The sequence below is a fragment of the Rhinoraja longicauda genome, chromosome 40, assembly GCF_053455715.1.
Source record: "Rhinoraja longicauda isolate Sanriku21f chromosome 40, sRhiLon1.1, whole genome shotgun sequence".
Taxonomy (NCBI): Eukaryota; Metazoa; Chordata; class Chondrichthyes; order Rajiformes; family Arhynchobatidae; genus Rhinoraja; species Rhinoraja longicauda.
Window position 1 is genome coordinate 6,248,699 of NC_135992.1, and position 12,674 is coordinate 6,261,372.

Here is a 12,674-nt window from a genome sequence, read left to right on the forward strand (position 1 = left end):
TGTGTGTGTGGGGTGGGGGGGGGGGGAGTGGGGGAAATGTGGGATCTCAAGTAGAGGGGATGGACAAACTGTGTCGCGGGGGAGTTACTGAGGGGAGGTGAGAAAGAAGGACCACTTTAACTGGCTCAAAGCAACACACGTACAAATAAGATAAACACAACATACTGGAGCATCTGCAGTTCCTTCCGGCGCGCACACACACACACACACACATATATAATATATATACACACACACACACATATATATACACACACACACACACATATAATATATACACACACACACATATATAATATATATATACACACACATATAATATATATACACACACACATACATACACACACACATATATAATATACAAACACACACACACACATATATATAATATATACACACACATACATATATGTATATGTGTATAGACACAAAAAGCTGGAGTAACTCAGTGAGACGGGCAGCATCTCTGGAGAGAAGGAATGGGTGACGTTTCGGGTCGAGACCCTTATTCCTACTGTCTTCCGAAGTTGGGACTCAACCCGAAACGTCACCCATTCCTACTCCAAAGATGCTGCCTGTCCCCCTGAGTTACTCCAGCTTTTTGTGTCTATCTTCGGTTTAAACCAGCATCTGCAGTTCCTTCCTACACATGTGTATATGTGTGTGTGTGTATATATATATATATATGTTTATGTATATGTGTGTGTGTGTATATATATATATATGTATATGTGTGTGTGTGTATATATATATATATATGTATATGTGTGTGTGTATATATATATATATATATGTATATGTGTGTGTGTATATATATATATATGTATATGTGTGTGTGTATATATATATATATGTATATGTGTGTGTGTATATATATATATATATATATGTGTATATATATGTGTGTGTGTATATATATATATATATTCATATGTATTTGTGTATGTGTATGTGTGTGTGTATGTATATATGTGTGTGTATATATATATATTCATATGTATGTATATGTGTGTGCGTGTGCGTGTATATGTGTATGTATGCGTTCATGTATGTGTACATATTCATACATACATATAAATATAATCTGTCTCCCACCCACTGCCGATCAGTGGACCCAGGTACAATCAGGCGGCCGAGAGGCCAGGGGTTTGTTGTTGTTGGCTCTCTGAGGTCCAAGACTGATCCACATGGAGATGAGGACTACCTGCCTGGGTCTACTGGAGACACACTGATGGCCACAGGCTGGGATGCAGAGTTGCCCAGTAAAGTGTGTAGCTGCCCCGCTGGGGGGATGGAGGGGGGGTTCAGCCTCCGCCCCCCCCCCGTCCTGCTCAGTAGCCTTGCGACTGGTAGCCATCGGCTCCGCTGCTGTAGGTGCCGCCCGACAGCGGCTGTTGATAGGACCCGGGCGGCTCCATCTCCTCGCCGGGGACGTAGGGCACCGAGGTGTCCTCGCTCGGGTCGGTGTAGTCCTGGGAGAACAGCGCAGAGTCGGCACCGAGGCGGTACCGCTGGTAGCCCAGGAACGCCTGGCCTGCCTGCTCAGCCAGGGGGGGGGGGGGGGAGAGAGACAGAGATGGGAGGGGGAGACAGGGAGGAGGAAGCAGAGAAGAGAAGAGTTGGCAAGGTGCAGGGGGGATGGGGGAGAAGGGACGGTGGCGGGATTGGATAGAGAGGAGGGGGTAGAGGGAGGGACAGAGAGGGGTGGAGGGAGGGTGGGAGGGAGGGAGGGACAGAGAGGGGTGGAGGGAGGACAGAGGGGTAGAGGGGAGGGATGGAGGGAGGGATGGAGGGAGGGGGAAAGACAGGGAGGGGTGGAGGGATGGAGAACAATGGGGAGGCGGTGGAGGGAAGAGAGGGGAAGAACAGGGGGGGAGATGGAGGGAGAAGGACAGGGGGGAGGGGGGAATGGAGGGGAGGGTTGAGACAGTGGTGGGGAAGGGGGGGAGAGGACGGGATGGGCGGAGAGGGGAGATTGCAGGAATGATAGATCGTGCGACAGAGAGGACACTGCTGTTAGTGATGTTAATTTGCACAAAATGTTAAAACATAACTCGCGAGCAAAGCATATTGCAAGTTAGACCAGAGCTTGTAGTTAACATATTAAAAGCATTTGGGAAGTCAGGCTACGAGGTGTTGCAGTAGACTCCAGCAAGAGGTCTTATGGCATTTGCTGTGAAGATCACACACAGGGGCAGAGAGGTTATTTATGCAGGGCCTCAGCTGGTAACTGCATCAGGGAGATTAACCTGGCAAACGTTACTAAACCCTCCTCAAAACAGTCTCAACTCACTAGGACACAGAACATGCACCCGCTGTACAATGGGGCAGAGAGGTGAGGGAGATGGTGTGATGTGGGTCACGTTTGTGTTGTCTTTGCAAACTGTGTCCACAAGTATTTTCTAAATGAGCATTGCAAACTGATGTCGTTTAGTTTGGAGATATAGCGTGGAAACAGGCCCTCCGGACCACCCAGTCCACACCGGCCAGGGATCACACTAACCCCCATCCAGTACACACGAGAGACAGATTAACCAAAGCCAATCGGCCTACAAACCCGCACGTCTTTGGAGTGTGGGAGGAAACCAGAGATCCCAGAGAAAGCCCACGCAGGTCACGGGGAGAACGTACAAACTCCGTACAGACGGCGCCCGTAGTCGGGCTCGAAGCCGTATCTCTGGTGCTGTAAGGCAGCAACTCTGCCGCTGCGCCACCGTGCCGCCCCGTAGTGATAAAGCTAACACAGCTGTTTTCAAATCACACCACCATCTTGTCTCAGTGTAAGCCATCTGTACACCTCCAAACTTGGCCTCTTCATCACCCTCAAATTCATTCAACCCCCTCATTCCCTTTCATAATCTGTGTATCGGTTGCCGGATCCTCAAGCTCTTGTTCCAGCCCTAAACCCCTCAGATGGGCACAAAAAGCTGGAGCAACTCAGCGGGACAGGCGGCATCTCTGGAGAGAAGGGATGGGTGACGTTTCGGGCCGAGACCCTTCTTCAGACTCTCGACCCGAGACGTCACTCTGAAGAAGGGTCTCGACCCTTCTAGCTATTGAGGGCGTGCAGCGTAGGTTTACTAGGTTAATTCCCGGAATGGCGGAACTGTCGTAGGTTGCAAGACTGGAGCGACTAGGCTTGTATACACTGGAATTTAGAAGGATGAGAGGGGATCTTATATAAGATTATTAAGGGGTTGGACACGTTAGAGGCAGGAAACATGTTCCCAATGTTGCGGGAGTCCAGAACCAGGGGCCACAGTTTAAGAATAAGGGGTAGGCCATTTAGAACGGAGATGAGGTAAAACCTTTTCAGTCAGAGAGTTGTGAATCTGTGGAATTCTCTGCCTCAGAAGGCAGTGGAGGCCAATTCTCTGAATGCATTCAAGAGAGAGCTAGATAGAGCTCTTTAGGATAGCGGAGTCAGGGGGTATGGGGAGAAGGCAGGAACGGGGTACTGATTGAGAATGATCAGCCATGATCACATTGAATGGCAGTGCTGGCTCGAAGGGCCGAATGGCCTCCTCCTGCACCTATTGACCCGAAACATCATCCATTCCTTCTCTCCAGAGATGCCGATTGTCCCGCTGAGATACTCCAGCATTTTGTCTCTACCTTCAGTTTAAATCAGCATCTGCAGTTCCTTCCTCCACCGAAACCCCTCGGCTTTTAAAAAAAAAACGTGGTGTCTTGTTGGCATGTTAACGGGAGTGGTGTAACCACAGAGGATGTTAAAAAGGTGCAGGAGGATTGAAAGAGGCACTTGAAGGGAGCAAGTGGTGAATCTGTGGAATTCTCTGCCACAGAAGGTAGTTGAGGCCAGTTCATTGGCTATATTTAAGAGGGAGTTAGATGTGGCCCTTGTGGCTAAAGGGATCAGGGGGTATGGAGAGAAGGCAGGTACAGGTTACTGAGCTGGATGATCAGCCATGATCATATTGAATGGCATTGCGTACAGGTTCGAAGGGCCGAATGGCCTACTCCTGCACCTATTTTCTATGTTTCTATGTTTCTAAGAACTCGTTCGGCAGCCTGCTCCCTCTGGGCGGCAGCGGATGACGGTGGCAGTGCCGGAAGTTAATGCCAGGCTCTCGCTGCCCGTGATCAGAGGAGGCAAGTCTGGAGTCAACCTCACTGTGGTTAACCCATCGCATACAACACAACAGGGCAGATTCCCATCCCCAGACACCATGGTCAATGTCACTGAGACTCGCCTGAAAAATAAATACATTCCAGCCCTTAATTCGGGAATTTAAATCCATAGTCCCAGAGGTGGGGTGTGGTCTGCCTCAACCTAGGGTTAGGTTTTGGGACAGCACAGTGGTAGAGTTGCTGCCCTACAACAGTGGAGATCCTGATTGTGGGTGCTGTCTGTACGGAGTTTGCACGTTCTCCCCGTGACCGCCTGGGTTTTCTCCGGGTGCTCCGGTTTCCTCCCACTCTCCAAAGACAATAGACAATAGGTGCAGGAGGAAGGCCATTCGGCCCTTCGAGCCAGCACCGCCATTCAATGTGATCATGGCTGATCATTCTCAATCAGTACCCCGTTCCTGCCTTCTCCCCATACCCCCTGACTCCGCTATCCTTATGAGCTCTATCTAGCTCTCACTTGAATGCATTCAGAGAATTGGCCTCCACTGCCCTCTGAGGCAGAGAATTCCACACCGATGTACCACAAGATGTAAATTGGTAAATTGGCTTCAGTACGATTGCGGATTGTCCGCAGTGTGTTGGTACAGTGCGAATGTAAGGGAGACCGCTGGTGGGGGCAGTCTCGGGTGGTCCGAAATACAGTTTCCGCACTGTATCTCTAAAGTCTCAAGTTTAGAGCAGGGGTTCCCAACCTTTTACGTTCCGTTTACCCCAGGCAACTTTTCGATAGTAAATTTAACCCCCACCCTGTTTCGTTCAGTGATTTGAGTTTACACTTCTACCATAACAAAGCAACCGACAAAGGGGAAATTTTAAAATACTGTTTTAAACATTATTATTTTAAGTTCAAATAACAATAATGGTAGGCAAAATTTACCCCAGGTTGGGAACCCTTGGTTTAGAGGGATACGTGCCAAACGCAGGCAGGTGGGTCCAGCGTAGATGGGGGCATGTTGGTCGGAGTGGACAGGTTGGGCCGAAGGGCCTGCTTCCACGCTGTATGACTCTATAACCAGTGTCATCTATCTCCAAGCTGCTGAACTTCCAGCCACACCTCTGCCTTGGAGATGACAATTCCCTGTGCTGTTCCCAAGGAGAAAGGGGACAGATGGTAATGGGGCGGAGGTAAGATGGTGGAGAAACCTCTGGGGTTCTCCCCCCAGTCTGCCTGAGGCGATGTTTTGGGCAATCTGCGCTCAGAGCCTCATGGCGGCAACAAGGCAGCATTGCATTTCTGTAGCGTCTCTCTCTCTCTCTCTCTCTCTCTCTCTCTCTCTCACACTCACACACCTCTTGGGCAAAACCAAAAATCTCCACGGTTATCGAGGTGCCACCACCACTGGATGGCATGAAACATGGCAGCCAGTTTGTGGGCAGCAAGTTCCCCCTGACAGCACGGTGACAAAGCCAGACAGTTGCCGTTCTAGATTTTGTTTTAGAACAAATGGGCGGGCGCGGTGGCGCGGCGGTAGAGTTGCTGCCTCACAGCGCTTGCAGCGCCGGAGACCCGGGTTCCATCCCGACTACGGGCGCCGTCTGTACGGAGTTTGTACGTTCTCCCCGTGGATTTTCTCCGAGATCTTTCTCCGAGTTTCCTCCCACGCTTCAAAAACGTACAGGTGTGTAGGTTAATTGGCTTGGTGTGTGTGTGTAAATTGTCCCTAGCGTGTGTGTGGGATAGCGCTAGTGTGCGGGGATCGCTGGTCGGCGCGGACTCGGTGGGCCGAAGGGCCTGTGTCCGTGCTGTATCTCTAAACTGAACGTTGTCACCGGGGCGCTGGGGCCTGCGGCCATTGGATCTTTTATACCCAGCCTGGGGAGATTCAACGTCTCATCCCAGAGATAGTTTCTCCAACAACCCTTCGCTCCCTCAGTGCCGCACAGGCGCCAGACCAGAACCTGCACGTCGACTGAGAGAAACGTGCAGGCCGCGGGACTGGAGTTGGCAACAGTCATCCTCAAACAGCACGTTTCCAGTAGTGGGAGAGTCTCAGCCCATTGGACGCGCCCTCAGAATAAAAGGACGTACCGCTAAAATGGCGGCGAGACGGAATTTCTTTAGTCAGAGGGCGGTGAATCTGCGGAATTCATTGCCACAGACAGCAGTGGGGGCCAGGCCACTGGGTGTTTACAAGGCATCGGTCAAAGGTTACGGTGAGAAAGCAGGAGATTGGGGCCGAGAGGGGAAAAGTAGAGCAGCCACGATCTAATGGCGGAGCAGGCTCAATTAGGCCCGAATGGCCTAATTCTGCTGCTACGTGTTATGGTCACACCCCAAAGGCCGGAGATGAAGGGGGTTAGTGTGGGTGCCAGGGGTTCTGGGGAGGAGAATGGGGTGAAGCGGGAGAGATAGATCAGCCATGATTGAATGGCAGAGTAGACTCGATGGGCCGAACGGCCTAATTCTGCTCCTTTCTCCGACGAGCTCACACACTGACTCCTGAACGTAAGATGGTGATTGAGAGCTGGGCAAGGGAGGAGAGAGAGAGAGAGAGAGAGCGAGAGCGAGAGAGACAGAGAGCGCGCATAGGACAGCAGTCAGGCAAGCACTGGGGATTGCTGTGCTGGGAACAGTTTATTGTATTCCTCAGTGAAGGTGACGTCTTTCAAGCGTTCCATCGCACACAGTACCTGGTAGCCCTGTAATGGGAAGGTGCAGGAACTGGGTGAGACGGTGGCGGGGGGGGGCACGTTCAGCCAGGCCACACACAGTGGGCACTGACACAGGAGCGAACAGTCAGCGTGCCAGCACCCAGCCCCTGCCACGTCCCCGCTACCCACGCACAAGCACGGTGGCGCAGTGGGCAGAGCTGAGCCTCACAGCCCCAGGTTCGATCCCGACCACGGGTGCTGCCCGTACACTCTCCCTGCGGCCGCGTGGGTTTTCTCCGGGAGCTCAGGTTTCCTCCCACCCTCCAAATACACCAATGACTTGGACGAAGGGGTTAAAAGTACCATTAGCAAATTTGCAGATGATACAAAGCTGGGTGGCAGTGTGAGCTGTGAGGAAGATGCTACGAGGTTGCAGGGTGACTTGGACAGGTTGTGTGAGTGGTGCAGAATTGTGCTCGTGTACGGGGGGTGATCACTGGTCAGGTGGGCCGAAGGGCCCGTTTCGGCGCTGTATCTCTGACGTCCGAGGTTTAGAGGGATATACGAGCCAAACGCAGGCAAGTGGGACTAGTGTAGGTGGGACATGTCGGTCAGCATGGGCAAGTTGGGCTGAAGGGCCTGTTTCCGTTCTGTATCTGTATCTGTATCTCTAAACTCTACAGTCCTTGTGGCTAAAGGGATCAGGAGGTATGGAGAGAAGGCAGGTACAGGATACTGAGTTGGATGATCCGGCCTACTCCTGCACCTATTTTCTATGTTTCTATGTACACAATATTATGGTTTACATATCCGTTGTGCTGCTTGCTGCATAGTAAGAATTTAATTATTCCAAGCCGGGACATACGACAATGAAATACTCCTTGGCTTATGAGCAGAGCTTTGGGACTCTTGCAGTGGCTGGTACAAGCAGCACCTGCCATCTACTCCAACACAACGGGCAAGAGGAGATGGCGAGCCTGTAGAGTTTGGTTCTGACGTCGGGCTTAGGGCGGGGGGGGGTTGGGGGGAAAGAAGGAAACCAAAAGTACCCCACTCCGCGACTTTGGTGAGGAAGGGCGGTGGGTCGCGACGAGGGTTGCCAACTTCCCTCGCTCCCAAATAAGGGACAAAGGGAGACGTCACCGCCCCGCGCCCCCTCACCCAGCCAGCGGCCACGTGCTCCCGCTCCACCAATGGCGGCAGAACCAGGGGCAACAGTTTAAGAATAAGGGGTAGGCCATTTAGAACGGAGATGAGGAAAACATTTTCAGTCAGAGAGTTGTAAATCTGTGGAATTCTCTGCCTCAGAAGGCAGTGGAGGCCAATGCTCTGAATGCATTCAAGAGAGAGCTGGATAGAGCTCTTAAGGATAGCGGAGTCAGGGGGTATGGGGAGAAGGGCGGGAACGGGGGTACTGATTGAGAATGATCAGCCATGATCACATTGAATGGTGGTGCTGACTCGAAAGGCCGAATGGCCTCCTCCTGCACCTATTGTCTATTGTCTAAAGACGTCCACCTTTGTAGGTTAATCGGCTTTGGTACAAATTGTAAATGGTCTAGTGTGCAGGATTGTGCTCGTGTACGGGGTGATCACTGGTCAGGTGGGCCGAAGGGCTGTTTCGGCACTGTATCTCTGACGTCCAAGGTTTAGAGGGATATACAAGCCAAACGCAGGCAAGTGGGACTAGTGTAGGTGGGACATGTTGGTCAGCATGGGCAAGTTGGGCTGAAGGGCCTGTTTCCATTCTGTATCTCTAAACTCTACAGATGTAGAGTCCTTGTGGCTAAAGGGATCAGGGGGTATGGAGAGAAGGCAGGTACAGGATACTGAGTTGGATGATCAACCATGATCATATTGAATGGGCGGTGCGTACAGGCTCGAATGGCCTACTCCTGCAACTATTTTCTATGTTTCTATGTACACAATACTATGTTTACATATCCGTTGTGCTGCTTGCTGCAAGTAAGAATTTAATTGTTCCGAGCCGGGACATACGACAATGAAATACTCTTGGCTTATGAGCAGAGCTTTGGGACTCTTGTGGGGCTGGTACAAGCAGCACCTGCCATCTACTCCAACACAACGAGCAAGAGGAGATGGCCGAGCCTGTAGCGTTTGGTTCTGACGTCGGGCTTTAGGGGCGGGGGGGGGGTTGGGGGAGGAAGGAAACCAAAAGTACCCCACTCCTCGGACTTTTGGCGAGGAAGGGCGGTGGGTCGCGACGAGGGTTGCCAACTTCCTCGCTCCCAAATAAGGGACAAAGGGAGACGTCACCGCCCCGTGCCCCCCTCACCCAGCCAGCGGCCACGTGCTCCCGCTCCACCAATGGCCGGCCGCCATTGGTGGAGCGGGAGCACGTGGCCGCTGCCTGGGCGAGGTCACGTGGGGGTCGCGGGGACGGTGACGTCACCCGTCGTCCCTTATTTGGGAGCGAGGAAGTTGGCAACCCTGCTAAACACGGGACAAGGGCAGATCCCATACTAATTTAGCCCTAAATTGCGGGATGTCCTGGAGATCCGGGCCCCCGCCACTCTCCGGTACTCACCCAGGTGAAGATCGAGAAGAAGGAGAAGGTGATGGCGGCCCGGGCAGCGTCCGCCCCTTCCTTCAGAGGGGTTGTCCTCCGCCAGGTTTGTCACCTGCCACTGGTTGGTGAGGAAACAGAAGCCCACGAACCACAGGAAGGACCAGCAGGCTATGTACGGGGAGGGAGGGAGGGAGGGAGGGAGGGGGGAAAGAGAGGAGAAAAAAAAGAGAAACTGTGACCCGACGCCCATTTCCCGAAGATCCGACCTTTCCCCCCCCCCCCCTACCCCGGCACTCACCCGAAAATCCGATGTCCCCCAAGACGACCTTTTTGCGGTCCTTGACGCTGCTGATCTGGCGGGAAGTAGGCGTCCAGGGCGAGGAAGGCCAGGCAGCCGAAGAAGGCCAGCACGCCGATGGTGATGCCGTAGTTACAGGCGTTGGCGTTTCCGGTTGAAGATGCAATGCTCCTCGATCTCGCTCGGACGGTTCACATACCCCTCGTTGACGATCGACCCAAACACGGCGATCGAGAAAATCTGCCGAGGGAGAGATGGAGAGAGGGACAGAGGGGAGAGAAAGGGAGAGAGGGACAGAAAGAGAGGGACAGAGAGATAGAGAGGGGGAGAGGGACAGAAAGGGAGAGAGGGGCAGAGAGACAGAGAGGGGGAGAGGGACAGAAAGGGGGAGAGGGACAGAAAGGGGGAGAGGACGGAGAGAGAGGGAGAGGGACAGAGAGAGGGGGAGAGGGACAGAAGGGGGGAGAGGGATGGAGAGAGGGGGAGAGGGACAGAAAGGGGGAGAGGGACAGAAAAGGGGGAGAGGGACAGAAAGGGGGAGAGAGGACAGAAGGGGGGAGAGGGACAGAAGGGGGGAGAGGGACAGAAGGGGGGAGAGGGACGGAGAGGGGGGGAGAGGGACAGAGAGAGGGGGAGAGGGACGGAGAGGGGGGAGAGGGACGGAGAGGGGGGGAGAGGGACGGAGAGAGGGACGGAGAGAGGGGGAGAGGGACGGAGAGAGGGGGAGAGGGACGGAGAGAGGGGAGAGGGACGGAGAGAGGGGAGAGGGACGGAGAGAGGGGGAGAGGGACGGAGAGAGGGGAGAGGGACGGAGAGGGGGGGGAGAGGGACGGAGAGGGGGGGAGAGGGACGGAGAGAGGGGGAGAGGGACGGAGAGGGGGGGAGAGGACGGAGAGAGAGGGAGAGGGACGGAGAGAGGGGGAGAGGGACGGAGAGAGGGGGAGAGGGACAGAAGGGGGGAGAGGGACGGAGAGGGGGGGAGAGGGACGGAGAGAGGGGGAGAGGGACGGAGAGAGAGGGAGAGGGGACGGAGAGAGGGGAGAGGAAGGAGAGGGACGGAGAGAGGGGGAGAGGGACGGAGAGAGGGGGAGAGGGACGGAGAGAGGGGGAGAGGGACAGAAAGGGGGAGAGGGACAGAAGGGGGGAGAGGGATGGAGAGAGGGGAGAGGGACGGAGAGAGAGGGAGAGGGACGGAGAGAGGGGGAGAGGGACGGAGAGAGGGGGAGAGGGACGGAGAGAGAGGGGAGAGGGACGGAGAGGGGGGAGAGGGACAGAAAGGGGGAGAGGGGGGGTGGAAGAGTAAGGAAAAGAGAGAAAGACAAGAGAGAGCCAGGTAGTAGGGAGAGAGTGAGGTAGAGTGAGAGATTTGGAGGGAGAGCCAGCATGGTGGGAGTGTGAGGGTTAGCCAGCACACCAAGAGTGCAAAATAGGGTCAGAGAGAATTTGTGCAGAAGAGAAAGAACCAGAGAGAGGGGAAGAATAAGAGGAATATTAAAATTCATGCTATTTCCAACAACGTGCATTTCTGAAGCACTTTTTAACATTATAAAAAATCCAAAGGCACCTCACAGATAGAGACCTTGAAAAATATAAGCTGATGCTCAGGGATATGTTGAACAATACCCTAACCCCAACCCTAATGAAAGATAGATAATGAATATTAGTCATTCTGATAATATTAGTCATTCTGAAAGGGTCTGAAGAAGGGTCTCGACCCGAAACGTCACCCATTCCTTCTCTCCTGAGATGCTGCCTGACCTGCTGAGTTACTCCAGCATTTTGTGAATAAATACCTTCGATTTGTACCAGCATCTGCAGTTATCTTCATGAATATTAGATAGAACTCTAGGGGCTAGCGGAATCAAGGAGTATGTGGAGAAGGCAGGCACGGGTTACTGATTGTGGATGATCAGCCATGATCACAATGAATGGCGGTGCTGGCTCGGAAGGGCCGAATGGCCTCCTCCTGCACCTATTTTCTATGAACGCAGCAATGCTTAGGGGCCATCAAAATGGAGAAAAGATGTTTAGACGGGGATTTCCAGAGCCTTACAAAATCTGTACAGGTGTTACACAGCGTTACATCGTTTAAAAAATGGGCAGGATAGAAAAAGCAAAAATGTTCCTACTTTGTCTTCAAAACTCAGTGTCGTATAACATGGAACAAGCCCTTTGGCCAGACTTATCCTTGCCAGCCAAGAAGCCATCTATGCTAATCCCAGAGGCAGCATCTCTGGAGAAAAGGAATAGAAACATAGAAAATAGGTGCAGGAGGAGGCCATTCGGCCCTTCGAGGCCAGCACCGCCATTCATTGTGATCATGGCTGATCATCCACAATCAGTAACCTCTGCCTGCCTTCTCCCATATCCATTGATTCCGCTAGCCCCTAGAGCTCTATCTAACTCTCTCTTAAATCCATCCAGTGATTTGGCCTCCACTGCCCTCTGTGGCAGAGAATTCCACAAGTATAGGTATGGAACAATGTGTTGGAAAATAACTGCAGATGCTGGTTTAAAATCGAAGGCAGACACAAAATGCTGGAGTAACTCAGCGGGTCAGGCAGCATTTCGGGAGAGAAGGAATAGGCGAGGTTTCGGGTCGAGACCCTTCTTCAGACTGAAGGTATGGAACAATATCCATGTGTGGGGCCTTACCAATGTCATGAAGAGTTACGACTTAATGGCTGAACTCTTAGACGCGATATCTCAATCACAGGTAGACAGGGTGGTCAAAATGGTTTTCTGGCACATTGGGCCTTCATCAGTGGGAATACTGAGTATAGAAGATTGGGAGGCCATTCTGCAACTCTATAAGCAGTTGGGTGAGGCCACATTTGGAATATTGTGTTCAGATTTGGCCACCATGTGAAAGGAGACCATGTCAAGCGAGAAAGGGTGCAGAAAATTTTAGAAGGATGTTGCCAGGACTCAAGGGTTGAGCAGCTGGGACTTTATTCCATGGAGCGCAGGAGCATGAGGGGGTGATCTAATAGAGGCATACAAAATCATGAGGAATAGATCGGGTAAACAATAGACAATAGACAATAGGTGCAGGAGCAGGCCATTCAGCCCTTCAAGCCAGCACCGCCATTCAATGTG

At 52.5% G+C, this 12,674-nt stretch overlaps 1 protein-coding gene across 1 annotated transcript in view; it reads right to left on the reverse strand.

Moving 5' to 3' along the window:
- Positions 1 to 1,194: 1,194 nt before the first annotated feature.
- The window catches only part of LOC144611600 (synaptogyrin-1-like), a 30,621-nt gene continuing 19,141 nt past the window's right edge, over positions 1,195 to 12,674 (reverse strand). Inside the window, 6 exon segments of the mRNA XM_078430800.1 lie at positions 1,195 to 1,541; positions 9,296 to 9,364; positions 9,366 to 9,445; positions 9,576 to 9,633; positions 9,635 to 9,724; positions 9,726 to 9,815. Of these exon segments, the coding sequence (XP_078286926.1) occupies positions 1,335 to 1,541; positions 9,296 to 9,364; positions 9,366 to 9,445; positions 9,576 to 9,633; positions 9,635 to 9,724; positions 9,726 to 9,815 (594 nt within the window). The 3' untranslated portion in view covers positions 1,195 to 1,334.